We start from the raw sequence: 19306 nt of genomic DNA on the forward strand, positions 1-19306 counted from the left end.
ATTTGACTTGTGAGACATCATGTCAGAAAGAAGATTTGTCCAGTAAATCACGCGTGTGGATGCTGGAATAGTTGAGCACTTGTATTTTATTCTGACAGCTGTTTAGAAGTTAAACTTATCCAATTAGAAAATAACTCTGCAAGTTATCATTTTATTTTTCAAACAGAGATGCTGATAGAGAGGCAAACGTGAAAGATTGCAGCTTTTGGAGGCATACACCCAACAGTATTCATCTATTGCATTTAATAATTTGTCTTTCTTTATTATTTTAGTATTTTCTCCAGAAAACGAGTCATCAAAATAAAAATTTAGAGACAGGAAAATGTCCAAAATGTAATTGATTTGAATGACCAGCAGGTGTTCACCATTAATGTCTTAATCATCACTTCATTATTTCATTAACTTTAACACTGATTCAGAGTTCTATTTTTAACACCAGTCTTTTTAACACCGATCTTGGTGTGGATTATATAAACACCAAATAGTGTTGATTTAACACTGGTAGAGTTAATTTAACACTGGGGATTTTCCTGTGTAGTAGCAGTCCATAGAACAAAAACCATCAAACTCTCTATCAGAATAGAACGCGCAGTGAAGACCTCCTTCATAACGAACCGCGCGAAGTCAGTGGCTTTGCAAATGTATCTTGTGATATTCACAAAGTCTAAAACACTGAGAGCACAGAACGGACATCAATATAAATCTCAGACTCTTGGGGCCCTATTTTAACGATCTGAAACGCAAGTCCGAAGCGCAAAGCGCAAGTGACTTTGTGGGCGGATCTTGGGTGCTGTTGCTATTTTCCCGGCGGGAGAAATAAGTCTTGCGCCGGGCGCAAATCAATAAGGGGTTGGTCTGAAGTAGGTTCATTATTCATAGGTGTGGTTTGGGCGTAACGTCAAATAAACCAGAACGCTATCCAACATTCCCTTTAAACGCAAGGGCGCAAGTTCCATGGCGGGTTGCTATTATTATGACGGATTTGACAGGCGCACGCCAGGAGCGGTTTACAGCCGAGGAGACCGACGTTCTTGTAAGAGCAGTCAAAGACAGAGAAGTTGTTTTGTATGGGGATGGGAGAAACCCGCCCAAATCAGCGTCGGTTAAACAGGCGTGAGAGGAAATAGCCGCAATTGTCTCATCAGCTGCGCCAAGCACTACAATGATGTCAGGAGACGGGGGGATCCCAAGCTTGCCAGCATAACAGGAGGACATTTTATTGTAACAATTTATGATTTAATGATTTCCCTTATCTTATATTTTTTTATTGTAACAATTTATGATTTGCAAAAATAACTGTTGCACCTGTGTAGATTAGATAAGCAATGCGCGTTGTGCACGCTATACATTATGGTCAAGCATGCGCCCTTAAAATAGCATAATGAACCATGCGCAACGCGCCACTGACTTTAGACTAGTTTTTTTTGGTTAGTAGCGCAATTGTTTTTTGAAACGGCAAAATAGCATAAGAGATGGTTTGCGCCGGAGCACGCCTCCTTTTTTGCGCTGAACCGCCCAGGGAGCGCAAGATCATTCCCTAGTTTGCCGACGTGCGTCTGTGGAGGGAAAAACCCGCTGTGCGCCAGTGCAAAATACGAAATGATACATGCGTCACTGACAAAGTCACTTGCGCTGGGTGCAAGATAGGGCCCTTGATGTCTTCGATGCAAATGCAGTCATTAATTCTTCTCACCGTAACATGTGTGTGTCAACAACAATTAAATAATTACCAAAGCTGACAGATGTCAAGCAAAGAGACCAACAAATTATATTGCACATGTATTACTCCGCCGCCTTCTTTCCGTCTAAAGGAAATGACGTGTAACTATGGTTATTGCTGATTGGCCAACACAGTTGCCAGAAGGAAGCTCATTTGACCAATGAGAAACCTCTTACCACGCCCCTACCTCTTGTCACGCCCATACCTCTTGCCACGCCCATTACTCCAAGCTGCAGCTACCCCTGTCTCAGTTAGACGGCTTGGGCGTTAACTCCACCCCCTCCAACTGTCTAATGCAGGGGTGTCAAACTCATTTTAGGCTGAGGGCCGGATGGTAAATAACCCCATGATGTGAGGGCCGGATAATTTTTTTAAACCTTAGTGTGCTGATAATTGTGTTAATATTAACTAAACAAAAAAAATTAATTAGTTTGTTCAGCAAGAAAACTCAAGAAACACACAGCTCTGTGAAAACTACATTTCATAAGGTCACACTCATACTGTACATATTATACACACAAATTTACATCTGTACAAAATCCACTGGCCTTAGGTTGAAAAGCCTTAATTTAACTTCTTTTGCATTATTCCTTAATGCCATTATAAACCATTCACTTTTCTTTGGAATATATTTGCATCACATTAATGTCCCTACTTTTTAATAGCCTACTGGGCACAAATTAATAAAACTGTATAAGACCCAAGGTGTATAAATTTGATCCTTAGCACTGTATCAATGAATCAGCTCACGTTAATGTCCCAATGTTTTTTTCATGAAATTCTGGGCAGGAGTTAATAAAACTGTATACACACGACCCATAAGGTGTATGAATTTCATATTAATGCATTGAGCTGCGATAAGCATGTTCCAATGATTTTAATGAAATTCTGGGCAGGAATTTATAAAACTGCATTTTGTATGCGGCAATTACAACAAATATTAAGGATATTTATTAGAAATAATCTGTTAGTTAAATACTTATTTTATTTGATGTATACACCTAAATAATATCTGTACATTTTACACAAAATTTCTGTTTATTTTTAGTCATTTATTTTGGTTTGTCCAACTAAAAAAATCACCCAAGGGAAATAAAGAGATTTTATTAAGTTATTTTATTTTAGTGATATTTTATTTAACCACTGAATTATTTAGTTTAATTAATTACTGCGTCACGTTAATGTCCCAATATGTTTTTTAATTCTGGCCAGGAATAAATAAAACAGAATATGTATATGACTTATTAATAAGGTATATGGTGATTTTGATCTTAATAGCACTGTATTTAATGCATTAGCATGCATTAAGCGTCATGTTAATGTCTCTAAGGTTGTGTTAAGTTTTTTTTTATTCTGCACAGGAATTAATAAAACTGTATATAAAGTATGACTCATTAATAAAGTATATAGTAAACTTGATCTTTAAATAGCACTATATTTATGCATTAAGCATCATGTTAATGTCCCTATGTTTTTTTTATTATTCCGGGCAGGAATGAATAAAATGGTTTAAGACCCAAGATGTATGAATTTGATCCTTATATAGCACTGTATAAATGCGTTAGCTCACGTTATGTCCCAATGTTTTTTATGAAATTCTGGGAAGGAGTTAATGAAACTGTATATATACACGAGCCATAAGGTGTATGAATTTTATCCTTAATATTAATGTATTAATGCATTGCGCTGCGATAAGCGTCACTATTCCGATGATTTTAATGAAATTTTTGGCAGGAATTTATAATACTGCATTTAGTATGCGTCATTAATAATGTGTATAGTGAATTTGATCTTTTAATAGATGTGTTAGCATTGTGTTAATGTCCCGATGGTTTAAATGAAATTCTGGGCACTAATTCATAAAACGTGGCCACGATTTTACTTAATAAAACGTGAACTTAAACGAGGGAACGAATTACTAAAACGTGGGCACGATTTAGCTTAAACGAGGGAACGAATTACTAAAACGTGGGCACGATTTAGCTTAAACGAGGGAACGAATTACTAAAACGTGGCCACGATTTAATAATTCGTGGGAACGAATTGCTAATTCGTGGCCACGATTTAAAAAAAAGTTTTACCATGTTATGAGACGGGTACACTGAAAAAAACAACTTGTAAAATTTACTTTAAAAAATCCTCGTAACAATTTGCACGAACTTTTTTTAAGTAAAATTTACTGCTTTTTTATAAGTAAAACTTACCTACTAAAATCAAATAAAATTTACTCAAAATTGCATGATAAAACATATGTTAAATAATTAATTAAATGTTACTTAATTATTTTATTTAAAAGTTAGATTTATTTTAATCGTTTAGGTAAAGTCTATGAGGGTTTTTTTGAAAATTGAAGCATTACTGTCCTAATAATATTAAATAAATCTTATTTTCTGTTTGTTGTTTTCTTTAACATATTCCTATGGACCTAGTTATTTTTAGTGTTATAAATGGCATTATAACGCAAAATTCATGACTGACAACAAGTCAGTCATTGAATAAACTTGATTCGGAACAGAAACGCACACAAACTGTGTTTCTGACATGTATTATCAGCACTGTGGAGAAAATTACAATACCATGTTCTGAACAGGGTTCATGTAAAGAAACACTGATCACCTGAACGGTGACTTCACAAAATTATTATTTACAACAAAACATCATCAATAATATAAGAGCTTAAACCTTTTTGACATTTTGCTAACAAATATTTAAGTAGTTAAAGTTCTTATCAGTTCTTATTCTGTGATAAAGCTTAAAAAATAAAAATTATCAGGCGCAAATAATTGTGGGTATTCCTTACAACATGTGCAAATAAATGTAAGTAAATTTTACTTAAATAATACAAGAAAATATCTAATAAGACTTACTATTCCCACACAGTTAATTTTTTACATGAATTAATTGTGTATTTATCATCATTTTACTTAGGAAAATCTAGTTCTCAATAAATGTTAATATTATTATGTAGAAATTATGACAGTTAATCTAATAAATATTACTACACCAAAAAGTTCGTTTTTTCAGTGTAGTTTTTGTCTACAAAGTGCCAACAACAGCAAATTTAGTGTTTATATTAATGTGGATCTGATCGGGAACATTAAATCGATTAGACAAGTTTTGTAACGTTAATACTAAGAATGAGGCTATTTTGATGTTTGCTTGCTAAGTTGTTAGCACGTTTAGAACACCAACAGCAAATCATTACCGGAAGAAATACATAAACAAACTTCCAAATTACTAATTCTGCGGTTTAACAACTGATATAATGTAATGAATCTACCTATAATGCAACGAACTTCGGAGACTATCGTCTTCGCTCTCCAGGCAGAGAGTGGGCACAGAGATGCTGCGGAGCGGGCGGGAAAACACTAAGTGGATTACCGGAATCAGTGGATCTTTAGCGGAGCGGTAACAATAAAACAGCAAGATTTTTGGGCATCGTGTTAGTCTATGTTCCCCGTTTTGCTGCTTTCCGCAAGTCTCTCATATTAAAAACGAACTACACACCCGCCTGAAAGGGTTTTTAAAATATGTATTTCATATTTAATAAAACTGTATAAATCATCATGCGGGCCGGATTGGACACCTTTGTGGGCCGTATGTTTGACACGCCTGGTCTAATTCCATTTCTAAATGAAATGCCTACTTTTCTATATCAAATCAAATCATAGTGTAAAACACAAGCCACACCCACTATTTTCCGTGTGTAATATTCTGTTTTAGTCCATCACAACACGGAAGTAAAGTCGACCACAACTTCCGGTTTACAGGGTTTACTGTACCTGATTTAACTATGCTTTTAGATTTCATTCTTATCTGCTGGCATGTTCTTTTTATGTCAGTGGGATTGCATCTACGTGAAAATGAATATTAGGTTCAGTAACTTGCATATCTCTTTATCATTTGCTGCTGCCATGGTGAACTGTAATATCGGAGCTCCATCGATGAAGACTTTATATAGCGGTTGTGCACGCGCTCCACTCAGTCAGTTTGTTCAGAGTTTATTAAACTAACTAACATCAGATGCTGTGAAATCGAAACTCAATCCAGCCATGATTAAATTATTTGTGTTTAATAGGTTATTTGATCTTGATTATTTGTCATTATGACTGAATGACAGATTAACAGTGTCTAAGTGAAGTATCAAATGAACAACAAACAATGAAAAATGTGAACACAGAAAGTAAATGTTATTCACACTGACACAAATGCTCTGCGTCTGTTCTTTGTTTAGACTGATAGACTGTAATCTCACTGTTGAGTGCTGTGAAAGTTTATCATCAGCTCTTCAATCATCAAATCATCTGATAAAGTTGAACCTGAGTTACAGTAAACTTCAGGATTCAAGAGTGAAGCTGATCTCTGATGGACTGAAGAGCCCAAACTGTAAACTGCAGATACTGAGGTATTTAACTGATCCATGTATGACAAAATACAAAGTACACGTCTTCACAAAAAAAAGGTCATTATTTCTATTTATATAATTGTCTACATGTTAAAGTCTTAGGCCAATTCTTAGTTGACATTCTCTCAGCACACTTCTCGCTTCATGTGGCCCATCAGAAACTTGGGACCTGAGTCAGACTGCTACATTATCATTTCCAGATGTCCAGTATAAGACTGATTACAATGATTCAGATAAACCTCACTTTTCATGTGTGTTTGTACTGTAGATTATTTGACTGTAAGATGACAGAGGAAGGCGTTTCTTATCTGACTTCAGCTCTGAGGTCAAACCCATCACACATAAGAGATCTGGATCTGAGCGGTAATTGTCCAGGAGTCTCAGGAATGAAGCTGCTCTCTGATCTACTGGAAGATCCAAACTGTAGACTGGAGACACTAAGGTACATTGGGCAGTAAGATTCCTGTGTGCATGTGTCCCAGCTAACAGAGAAAAGTTCTAAGCTATAAGTCAAGGGTCAGGGGTCAAAATAAAACAAACACTGATCACCATAATGGTGACTTAAAATGAAACAAAACATCAACATCTAAGCCTATTAAGTTAATTGTGTTTTCTACAGCAATGTTTTTCCAAACATTCATAAATAATGTTTTATAGCGGTCTAAAAAATGTAATGCAATGTTACTCTATCATTTACATCAGTGGTTCTCACTTTTTTTTCTTTTCAAACGTTATGACAGTTGTTTTAAACATTGTGTGAACATTAAAACATGACACTGTTTTCTATATTTACTTTTTTGCTTGTTATGTAAATCAGTGGTTCTCAACTCCAGTCCTCGGGACCCACTGCTCTGCACATTTTGGATGTCTCCCTTATTTAACACACCTGATTCAGATCATCAGCTCGTTATTATAGATTCCATGAACTGAACTGAGTGTGTCAGATATGAGAGACATCCAAAATGTGCAGAGCAGTGGGTCCCGAGGACTGGAGTTGAGAACCACTGATTTACATAACAAGCAAAAAAAGTAAATATAGAAAACAGTGTCATGTTTTAATGTTCACACAATGTTTAAAACAACTGTCATAACGTTTGAAAATGATATTAATTTAACATTCCTTTAACAACCAATAAATGTTCTTAAAACGTTTCACTATTAGTTGGGGTTATACAGATGAAATATTTTGTTTTGAAACTGAAATGCATTGGGAAATGCATGTTGTGTTTTTCTGACTGTAGATCATGAAAAATAGAAACCCACATACATTTATGAATACACATGTACACAGATCTATTGTATATGGTATACAGTATAGTAATAGTACATATGAGCAATTTTTATAGACGTGACTGTTAATGTCAAAACTTGAAACATAAATTCTTAGAGAATCCATATAATACCAATATATTGAAAATATACCTGTATATTGAATTTATATTTTTCTAAATCCCTGATGATATAGTGCAGAAATTAGAGCTGCCAGGACGATTGATCGCAATTTATATTAATAATGCTAATATCTAATATTTATATTATTATTTATATTAATAATGCCTGTCTAATATTGATTCTAAATCCTATATTATGCACAATTCTTTTATGTATTATGGCTCTTTCATTAGTAGTTAGTCCTTTTCAATTTAAATCACTGGCTGTGTTTGCATTACCCTTTCAATTTCATTAATGTTTGGAAATGCTCTTACGTCTCCTTTGGTTAAAAATAATAGGTGTGTTCAACTTCATGCGACGCTTCGCAAACCGATCAGTGGCTGACTTGAAGCAGTGCATGCCAGTTAATAGGTGTGTTCGACTTCATGCAGCGCTGCGCAGACCGATCGGCGGCTGACTTGAAGCAGTGCATTCCGATTAGTACTTTTGTCCGACTTCAGCTGGCGCTGCAGGCACGTGACTGTGTCATATGGTTTTTAAGTACCGCGAGAGCGATTCGAGATCAGCCGCCTGAGTTAGCTAGCGCAGTTCGCGGAGAGGAGCTACACGGGCTGTAATGACGACACAGCTGTTTCAAGATTGGTCGGATTCACCACATGACAACAATCACGTGTATTTCATGCTTATTTTCATGCCCTCAGTTCCACAAATGCTCACAAATCTGTATTTTTATAACAGTTAAAGCTATTTTCATGTAGTCGCGATGTTATATAGGGAATGTTAATGTACGTCACCGCAGTGTTGCATTATGGGACGTGGGCGCCATGTTTAGAGGCACCGCCGACCGCTATACCATTTAATTGTGGGCATATTAAGCTAAAACTAGGTAAAATTGAAGAAGAATGGAAGAAATCGAGAAGTTGAAAGAAAAAGAGAAGGGACCCTATCGGGAGAAACATAAATGCTACTGCCAAAAAACCTTATTTGGACAAATAAACAACATAAATCCATATGATTTAGCAGCCCAAGACTGGATTACGGACCTCCGCTTACATATCTGTTCAATTACCTTGTTTTTGCAGGACTTTATTTACACTTTGCCGGAGTTTAAGAGCTATAAATCCCTTCAAGCTTATAGTAAGGTTACACTTCTTCTTTTGGAGTCTTATGGTTGGCAAACCAGCTATTTACTGACAATGTGTTAATACCTACGTATCTTAATAATTCTATAAAATAATTTCTCCGTTGTATTCTGTGCGATGAATCAACACATGTTCAAAAGATGGCACTTCTGTTTTGGCCAAGTTATTAAAACAATCAAAATGCTAAATATTTAGCTAACGTTGTTATTTAAAGAGTCACAAGCAGTTGCATTTAATAAAAAATATGTGTTACAATCGTCAAAATATTTATTTTTATAACTCATGTGTTTAGGGTGATCAGAAATGAATGAATCAATCAACCAATAACTTACATTTGCAAGTTAGTTTGACAGTGTTAGCATAAAAACAAGACAATTTAAGTGGTTCTGCTTTTATTAATCACAAATTACTGAATTACTGAAAATGCAGCGATCACACTCTCGCTGATGCAGGGATTTTTTTTTTGAAAAGTAAACGTTTTTCTCCTGATTGCAGCAGGCAAACCACGCGATCCGGCGTCTTTTCGTCAGCTCCTGCACCGGCTTCCTGTGTTTTTTCCGCGAATAAAAGCTGGAAAAACGTATTCCGTTGTTCAGTTTCCTCCCTGAACGATCGCGTGACCTGCTTGATCGAGCAGTACTGACCAAACATATCGAAGTTTATTAAAATCTCGACAGAAAATACAAAAACAACCTCCAACACATGAACTCAAATACAGCGGGATAGGACGCGTGCCTGCAAATATGGCGGATTACACATAATGCAACACCGCGTGACGTCAACTCCACATTCCCTATTGTGTCATCTTCATCAAAATAAAATGGATAAAAAACGTAGACCCCACTACATTGGTATTTAAATAATATATGCTTATGTTGAACTTTATTCTTGTAAAAACAGATCCTGTAAGCCTCTTCAGTTCCACTCATGCTCATACACGGACATTCAAAACAGTATAATTCACTTTTTATGTAGTTTACATCTTACAAATCATGTTTATTGCGATAAAGCAAGCAAACGGCACGTGATCAGCCTTGACGTAAATGCCGCAAACTACGTGAAGCACAGCGCGTCCGACTTCCCAGCTAACAGACACAAGTTCTAAGAACGTTCCCCGAAAGCTCCCAACGTTCCCAAAAACGCTCCGCCAACGTAAAAAGCGTCCAGTTCTCTTGACGCTCCAAGAACGTTTTTGTGTTGTCTCAACGTTAGAGGAATGTTACATTTTACCATTTTTAAACGTTATGACAATGTCATGTTTTAATGTTCACAAAATGTTTAAAACACCAACTGCTTATTATATTGACTTGTTTGATTGTTATGTAAATGATAGAGAAACATTGCATTTTATTATATTTATTTTTTATATTTATATTATTTTATTATATTTATTATATATTATATATTTATTATATATTAAATATCTATTATATATAAGTTTAGATGTTGAGGTTTTGTTTCATTTTAAGTCACCATTGTTGTGATCAGTGTTTGTTTTAGTTGGGCTCTTGACCTTGTCTTTTGCTTGCTAGTTTTTTTCCCTGGTGGTGTGAACTTTTTGTTAATACACCACATTTGTTATGAACATGTTAAGTTAGTAGTGTAATTCTGTGGTGTGGTGATTGGTACATAATGGTAAAAAATCATACCTAATTAATTTACTAAACAAAAGTTTATTTTCTGTCAATAATGTAAATGAGATACAGCACTTTCAGAGCAGTTTGTCCAAAGTTTTAGAAACTTTGGACCAAAAATATCTGCTGTATAATTGGGATGCACAAACATCAAGAATCAGACTATGAGTCTCAACCATGGTGACAAAGAAAATTGTTTTAAAAATCCTTATTTATCCATGCTGCAGTGCATGCTGGGAGTCCTGAATGAGATTTGTAATTTGTTAATACCCAGCATGCATTGCAGCATGAAGTTTTTCATTTAATTGTCACCATGATTGAGATTCATAGTCTGATTCTTGATGTTTGTGCATCCCAATTAAATAGCGGATATTTTTTGTCCAAAGTTTCTAAAACTCCTTAATGACAAACTGCTCTGAAAGTGCTGTATCTCATTTACATTATTGACAGAAAATAAACTTTTGATTGGTAAACTAATTAAGTGATTATCTATACAATTATACCAAACACCACAGAATTAAACTATTATCTTTACATGTTCATAACAAATGTTGTGTATCAACACAAAGTTAACACAACCAGGGAAAAACTAGCAAGCAAAAGTCAAGGGTCAAGAGCCCAACTAAAACAAACACTGATCACCATAATGATGACTTGAAGTGAAATAAAACATCAACATCTAAATCTAATAAGTGAATTGTGTTTTCTACAGCAATATATTTACTGAACATTCAGAAATAATGTTTTAAAAATTATAAAATGCAAAGTTTCTCTATCATTTACATAACAATTAAACAAGTCAATATAATAAACAGTTGTTGTTTTAAACATTGTGTCAACATTAAAACATGACATTGTCATAACGTTTAAAAATGGTAAAATGTAACATTACTCTAATGTTGAGACAACACAAAAACGTTCTTAGAACGTCAAGAAAACTGGACACTTTTGACGTTGGCAGAGCGTTTTTGGGAACGTTGGGGGCGTTCGGGGAACGTTCTTAGAACTTTTTTCTGTTGGCTGGGTTCATGTCTCCGTTTTCAGCTCCTCCCCGCCTGCTCGCGGCTAATCTCGTCGATCGGTCACATCCAGCCACAGCCGATGTCGAACACACCTAGTAATTTTGTCAGACTTGAGCTGGCACTGAGGCATGTGATTGTATCATATGGTTTTAAAGTACCGCGAGAGCGTTTCGAGATCAGCCGCCTGAGTCAGCTTTATATTGAAATTATATGTATTTAGATAATCTTGTGCAGATTACAACTGCGCCTCGTCTATTTTATATTTTTACACAGTATATATATTTTAAATTGACAACCAGAATCTACATACTTGCACATATACCTGCAATATATTTTATGCACATCTCTACTCCTGTTCTCTGTTTAGATTGGAACGCTGTAATCTTACTGCTGAGTGCTGTAAAAGTTTATCATCAGCCCTACAATCATCAAACTGTCATTTGATAGATCTGGACCTGAGTGAAAATGACCTACAGGATTCAGGAGTGAAGCTGATCTCTGATGGACTGAAAAGTCCACACTGTAAACTGGAGAAACTGAGGTATTTAACTGATGACGGAAATACCGTGTACATCTCATAATGCACTAAAATATGCTTATGTGTTTATAGTTTATCTGGCTGTAAGGTAGAATATGTGGGCTTTTGTTATCTGGCTTCAGCTCTGAGATCAAACCCCTCACACCTATGTGAGCTGGATATGACCTTCAATAACCTAGGATACTCAAAGAGTTGGCTGAAGGCTCTGCTGAATGATACAAACTGCAGCCTGAATGATGTCGAGTAAGTTGGGCAATTAAAGAAAAGATATGCAGATAAAAATATGTGTGCAGAATGTGATGTGTTTGTCTCTGTGTTTAAAGTTTAGGTTTTGCGAAAGTGTTCATGAAAAAAAAAATACTTAAAAGGAAGTAGGAGAACAAATTGGTGTGAAGTCACCTCGAACAAATCTGGCCAAAATGAACTGTTCTGATACACCTGAGTGAATTCTTCGGGAAAGGCCTGCTGGACTAGTAAACACCTTCGATCGACCATTTGTCCGGTGCCATTGCGTAATTAGTGGATGTGTTCTGATGCTTTCTTTGACAAGGCAATCGTTTATTTCATTCCGCGGAGGTCAGACAAGAAGATACGGGCAACATGAATACACTGGAGAGCAGAGATTCAGCGAAGGCATTTAATTCCTCTGGTTGCTGGGGACTATCCGGATTTATGCAAATCGACTTGGAAAAGCATCTGAGATAAGATTTCCAAGGCAATATAATGAATCAAGAGAGATGAGTAAGATCAAGGGAATGCAGAGGTTTTTGACGGCTTTTTTGTGAAAAGGTAATCTAAGTGCTATCCAGCAACATGTTTTTGTTTCAAGTTGGGTTTCTTTTTTTTTAAAGTTTTTAATGTTTTGAACAGGTTGTAAAATAGAAAATAAAAACTGACTGGTTGTTTTTTATTGACCTGGCCTCAGGGGCGATTCTAGGATTTTCATTTTAGGGGGGCTCAGCCCCCAGTAAGGGTATGATTAAAAAAGTATTATTTGACTATTAGGGTAGGGTTGTATACTACTAACCTTATTGCAATCCACTATTCCATTGTATTCCCTGTGTTTCATATATGGGACTAGAACATTTTCTGTTGGAAATGGAGATTTTTTTACAATGAAGACTTCCTGATTCATTATTCACTGGGCAAATACACGACACACCTATCAAGTACAAACACATCATTTTACTGTTTTTACTGTTTTATTGTCATTTATCTTATAGGTCAATATTATTAGTTGATATAGCCACTGTGTTAATCTGGGAACAAATTTATACAGATCTAAAATATAGAAAAGGGGACTGACCAACAAGTGATCTACCTTAATACCGAGTTGTCAAGATGCAGTATGATGTGGTTTTTAGGACAGGGTTTAGATTAATCCAGGACTAGGCCTTAGTTATATTACCCAGCTAGAAATAAAAAGTTCTAAGAACGTTCCCTGAAAGTTCCCAATGTTCCCAAAAACATTCTGCCAACATTAAAAGCGGCTAGTTTTTTTTAAGTTCTAGGAACGTTTCTGTTGTCTGAACGTTAGAGTAATGTTACATTTTACCATTTTTAAACGTTATGACAATGTCATGTTTTAATGTTCACACAATGTTTAAAACAACAGCTGTTTATTATATTGACTTGTTTAATTGTTATGTAAATGATAGAGAAACATTGCATTTTATTATTTTATAAAACATTATTTCTGAATGTTCAGTAAATATATTGCTGTAGAAAACTCAATTCACTTACTAGGTTTAGATGTTGATGTTTTGTTTCATTTTAAGTCACCCTTATTGTGATTCGTGTTTGTTTTAGTTGGTCTCTTGACACTTGACTTTTTGCCTGCTAGTTTTTTCCTGGTTGTATTAACTTTGTGTTAATGCACCACATTTGTTATGAAAGGTATTTATTGTATTTCTGTGGTTGTTGGTACATAATGGTAAAGATCATCACCTAATTCATTTACTAATCAAAGGTTTATTTTCTGCCAATAATGTATATTAGATCCAACTCTTTCACAGCAGTTTGTCATTAAGGAGTTTTAGAAACTTTGGACAAAAAATATCCGCTGTATAGTTGGGATGCCCAAACATCAAGAATCAGACTATGAATCTCAACCATGGTGACAAATAAAATTGTTTAAAAAAATCCTTATTTATCCATGCTGCAGACAGTGCATGTTGGAGTCCTGAATGAGGTTTGTAATTTGTTAATACCCAGCATGCATTGCAGCATGAAGTTTATCATTTAATTGTCACCATGATTGAGATTCATAGTCTGATTCTTGATGTTTGTGCATCCCAGTTAGACAGCAGATATTTTTTGTCCAAAGTTTCTAAAACTCCTTAATGACAAACTGCTGTGAAAGTGCTAGATCTCATTTACATTTTTGACAGAAAATAAAGTTTTGATTAGTAAATGAATTAGGTGATGATCTTTACCATTATGTACCAACAACCGCAGAATAACACTATTAACTCGGCATGTTCATAACAAATGTGGTGCATTAACACAAAGTTAACACAACCGGGAAAAAACTAGCAAGCAAAAAGTCAAGTGTCAAGAGACCAACTAAAACAAACACTAATCACAATAAGGGTGACTTAAAATGAAACAAACATCAACATCTAAACCTAATAAGTGAATTGGGTTTTCTACAGCGGTGTGTTTGCTGAACATTCAGAGATAATGTTTTATAGAATAGTGGAGTGCAATGTTTCTCTGTCATTTACATAACAATTAAACAAGTAAATATAATAAACAGCTGTTGTTTTAAACATTGTGTGAACATTAAAACATGACATTGTCATAACGTTTGAAAATGGTAAAATGTGGCATTGCTCTAACGTTCAGACGGCAGAGGCGTTCCTAGAACTTAAAAAAGGGCTGGCCGCTTTTGGCGTTGGCGGAGTGTTTTTGGGAGCATTTGGGAGCTTTCAGGGAACGTTCTTGGAACTTTTTATTTCTAGCTGGGTAGGATGCTTATGTAGTTTTTACGAGCATACCTTACAAAAATATTACAGGTGTGCATCTTGAAACAAAACAATGTGACTGATGTATTTTATGTTAGTGCAAGCTACTTTTAGTTAAGAACTAAAACAGGCATTTTAGTCTTGAACTGGACTTAAGCCCTGTCTGGGAAACAGCCCCTATGTCTATACTGTAGTAGGTGAACCCTCAAAAACTTACTAGGAATACACAATGTATACTACCATACCACAGACAAATACACAGGTGGCATACACTTTTTAAAAGGAAGGAGTTCAAATGTTGAAATATTAATATTTAAAATAAAAACATTTAATAATCTATACTTTAGATTTTTTTAAAAAAAGTTATTTTAAAGAACTGCAAATATAAGGTGAAATGGCCATAAAAAGCTTGATTTGCACTTTTGATCCAGTTTTTCCACAAAAAAAAAAACAAGTGTCACAGGTCGGAGCGGACCACTTCGAACGCGAGTCACGCCCCTCCCTCAGTTTCCACCCCGAGGAGGTCCCAAAATGCCCCAATGACCAAACAGACGAGAAACGGGATAAAATATAACAATCTTTATTAAATATTTAAAAGGTAAGGGGAAAGGGGAAGGGATTCTTAAAAGGTGAGTACGGAGACTTTGAATGGATCGGAGTCGCTTCTGACTCTCACGGGAATCACAGGTAAGTTCTCTTTGCCTGTCTTTGCTGGAGATGTCTAGAAGGTATACAAGTGTGTACCTAGATTTGGAGCTGGAACATCTAAAAGGTATACGAGTATACAGGAATGTACACTGGGCACTTGGCTTTAGGCGTACAGGCGAGTACACAGGGATATACGCTGGGCTCTTGGCTTTGGGCGTACAGGTAAGTATACAGGGAAGTACACTGGGCACTTGGCTTTGGGCGTACAGGTGAGTATACAGGGAGGTACACTGGGCACTTGGCTTTGGGCGTACAGGTGAGTATACAGGGAGGTACACTGGGCACTTGGCTTTGGGCGTACAGGTGAGTATACGGGGCTTGGAATAAATACAACTCACAGACCCGTAGGTAGACGGACGTCAAGCTTTAGCTCGTTGGGGCTTAGGTGGCTGGAGAGGACATACGACACACAGCAAGGTTCTAGCCTTCCTAGCTAGGACAGGCTTCCAGCGCAGCACTTGAACGTGGACTTCCAATACGTCGTAGAACAGTCCCACGTCAACACAGTGCCCTTGGCTCGAACCTGCAGAAGATGGAGGAGCAGGTCAAGGCTGCTGCACGTTGGGCCTAATACGGCCACCAATGAAATCCTGAACGTGGGTAGGAGACTAGAACACCACACCAGATGATGTACTGTACAAGTGGGCCAGTTGCTTCCCTCTCCTCTCTTCCAACAATGGGACAGGAGATTTCCTTTCCCTTGGCACGCCACCACCAGGTGAGAGCAGGAACTACGAGTCACAGTCGGGTTGTATAATAAGTGTATCGGTCGTCCACCGACACCAGCTCACTTCTTCGGTTCAGGCTCTCCTCTTTGGCCCACAGCATGCCACACACACTCACGGTGAATTAGGGTCTGATCACCACGTTGGGCCGGGATTTGGTCCTGAACAGCAGAAACGGTGGACACGGAGGATACCAATGGAGACGTCACATCCACGACTTGTAAACCCCACCTCTTTCCTCTTTGTAGTAAGCTTCGGCTCGCCCACCACTCCTTTCTTTGGGTGGGGCCGTATATACAAACTGAGCAAGCACTTAGGGGATGCACTGGGACACACACAGTTTAGCAAGTGATGTCACTGGCAAAACAACAACTCCCCATACCCACAATTTGTTGACTCTCGACGTTTCTCTCTCTCTTCCAGAGGAGCAGTGTATACAAGATTGCTAATAGCACACTCCTTCGATCCTTCCAATGTATTACACAATGACTCTCCAATGTCCACAACCTCTTTGAAGCAAACAGCACAAATCAACACAATCACTTCGACAGGAATTTCCTAAGTACTTATCTTCGTTTTCATTTGGCTCAATCCTCCACTTTGTCTTCGCCCAGTCTGCAAACTTCTCAATAATACACCTCTCCAACACAATGTTTGCTGGAATAAACTTCCTCTTCCTGCTGTCCTGATGCTCTTTTTATAATCCTCTTCTCTTCTGAACTGCCCAATCGCCACACTTAATAAGCACACCTGATGCCTGATGCCTGATTGCCTGATTATAGTTGCCCGGAGTTACCGGGTGTTTCGGTGAAAGCGGTCCGGGCGGAACTACTTCCGCTATTTTTAGTTCCGCCATATTTTTAGTTGCCGCTGCCTTTAGTCACTCCGTGACACAAGTTTTATAAAAGGATAAACTTCACAATCACCCGGTGTTTCACTGCATGAAATTATCTGCCTGATGCGTTCAGAACAACAACGGTACATAAAGCAATCACGCCAGTACCTGACTTTAAAACATGTAACGTTAATCAGCAATATATAGATGTGGGCTTTTAATGGTAGCTTGACTGACCTGCTCCCTTCTTGGCGAATATTTCTGTGATTTTGCAGCATCTCGCTGCGTCTGTCTCTCTCTGCTTCTCCTTTGTGCTGCATATTTGTTAGAGTTAGATAAAGCCAAACCCTTACAAAAATTAACCATGGTTTTATTGTGGTAAAAGTGTAGTAACCATGGTTTTTTGGTGTATTGATAACTATCAGCAAAACCATGGTTTTACTACACTAACTATGGTTTAACTATGGTTTTTGAAAACCATGGTTGTCAAAACCACGGTTGTTTTGTAGTTACTATGGTTTTACTACAGTAACTAACCATAGTTTTTTTGGTTTTAACTGTAGTAAAACCATGGTTAATGTTCGTAAGGGAAAAGGCAGTGGGTTGCCGCCGTTAGGTCATGTGGTGGCATTTTCGCACCGCGATTGACTGACTCGTAGATTTTAAGAGGTCCGTCATTCATTCATATCATATTATTTCACATGTCAATATATATATATTAGGGCTGTCAATAGATTAAAATATTTAATCGCAGTTAATCGCATGATTTCATGAGTTAACTCGCGATTAATCGCAAATTAATCGCACATTTTTATCTGTTCTAAATTTACCTAAATGTAACACTTTTTAAGTTTGTAATGCTCTAATCAGCATGGATTTGGATAATATATATGCTATATGCAAATATATGTCTACAACAGCCTGTTTACATTTTCAACAGAACCATCAGCCATAGTTTTATAAATGTTTTTGCCTTTAGAAGACCTTGTTCTTTCTGTTTGCTGCTGCATCATTTGTGACCTGTGCTGGCAAATTGAGTTGGGATGAGCAAATTATAAAAAATGTGTCATTAATATTTTAACATTCTATATTAAAAAACAACAAAACAATTGGACAAATAGTTGGAATCAGACAAAGCATGACAGAACTATAACTGTTAATGCAGAGCAAAAACAATATCAATATACATATATGTTTTTCTTTTATTGTTTAATTTTGACTTTGGGTGAGATCAATTTTATAGTGTTGGATTTTGCAAGGGTTTAATATAATTTTCACAACAGTTACTTTTCCTTAACAGTTAACCAAACATTCACTTCAGATATAACAAATTATGGGTCATGCGTCAATTCTTGTCAAAACAGATATTTTTAAACCTGTAATTGTGTGTTAGATGTCTATATATATCGAGCCCAGTCTCCTGAAGATGCGTATAGACGGGTTGCACGGCGACGTCACTAACTGGTTGCGCGCGCAACCGAGAGGCAGAAAGAAGAGACGTGCATTGTGTTGTATGCTAGTAGCGGTGTCTGTAATTCAAAATGCCAAGGAATTGTTGCGTGGAAAATAGTACCAACAGAGTCAGTGCTGGGTGCCTGATGTTAACATACCAGTAGATGCGACTATTACGTTACTAGCATTATAATTATAACATTATAATTTATACATGTATCACAGTAACACTGCAAAAATAAAGACAGAAAAACAGATACAACTAAAATCAAGTCTTATTTATATACAAACAATAAAGAACGCTTCAATAATTAAGGTTGTTGCAGTAGCAGATCAGCTCACCAATCGGGCTTTCTGCCTCTTGGTTGCGCGCGCACCCTGCAATGTTTGTAAACTTGCAACCCCTCTATAAATAGCACTTGCGCGTTTGTGTGCATGCGCTTCAGACGTCTGCGTCAGACATCGCTTTTGAGCCTTGTCACTCTTAATAACTCTTTTAACATCAATCAGATCCCGAACTTTATCTCTCTTAATAATTATTTTAACATCAAGAAAGTCCTGCAGTCTATTTTCTATAATTTCTGAATGCTTTTTAAAACGAAACTAAAAAGTGAAAGAAGACGCATCTTAGCTTTATATGGATTTGGGACGGTACACCTCACAGAAAACGTGCAGATAAAGAAAACTGCACGTGCAGAAAACGTGCATTTTAGATGTTTAATTACCATTTAGAGCATTGGATTCGCTAGACGAGAGCTTAATGTTCT

General features: G+C 36.7%; 1 protein-coding gene across 2 annotated transcripts in view; it reads left to right on the top strand.

Moving 5' to 3' along the window:
- Positions 1-19306, top strand: part of LOC129443956 (NLR family CARD domain-containing protein 3-like) — a 36416-nt gene that overhangs the window by 14859 nt on the left and 2251 nt on the right. Inside the window, exons 2-5 of one of the 2 annotated variants that reach the window (XM_073860190.1) lie at positions 5955-6125; positions 6394-6567; positions 11683-11856; positions 11926-12734. In XM_073860190.1, the coding sequence (XP_073716291.1) occupies positions 5955-6125; positions 6394-6567; positions 11683-11856; positions 11926-12100 (694 nt within the window). In that variant the 3' untranslated portion in view covers positions 12101-12734. Of the gene's footprint in view, positions 1-5954; positions 6126-6393; positions 6568-11682; positions 11857-11925; positions 12735-19306 lie in introns of those variants that run through there. The other variant, XM_073860191.1, reaches the window with a different exon arrangement.

This window comes from Misgurnus anguillicaudatus, chromosome 3, assembly GCF_027580225.2.
Source record: "Misgurnus anguillicaudatus chromosome 3, ASM2758022v2, whole genome shotgun sequence".
In the NCBI taxonomy this organism is placed as follows: Eukaryota; Metazoa; Chordata; class Actinopteri; order Cypriniformes; family Cobitidae; genus Misgurnus; species Misgurnus anguillicaudatus.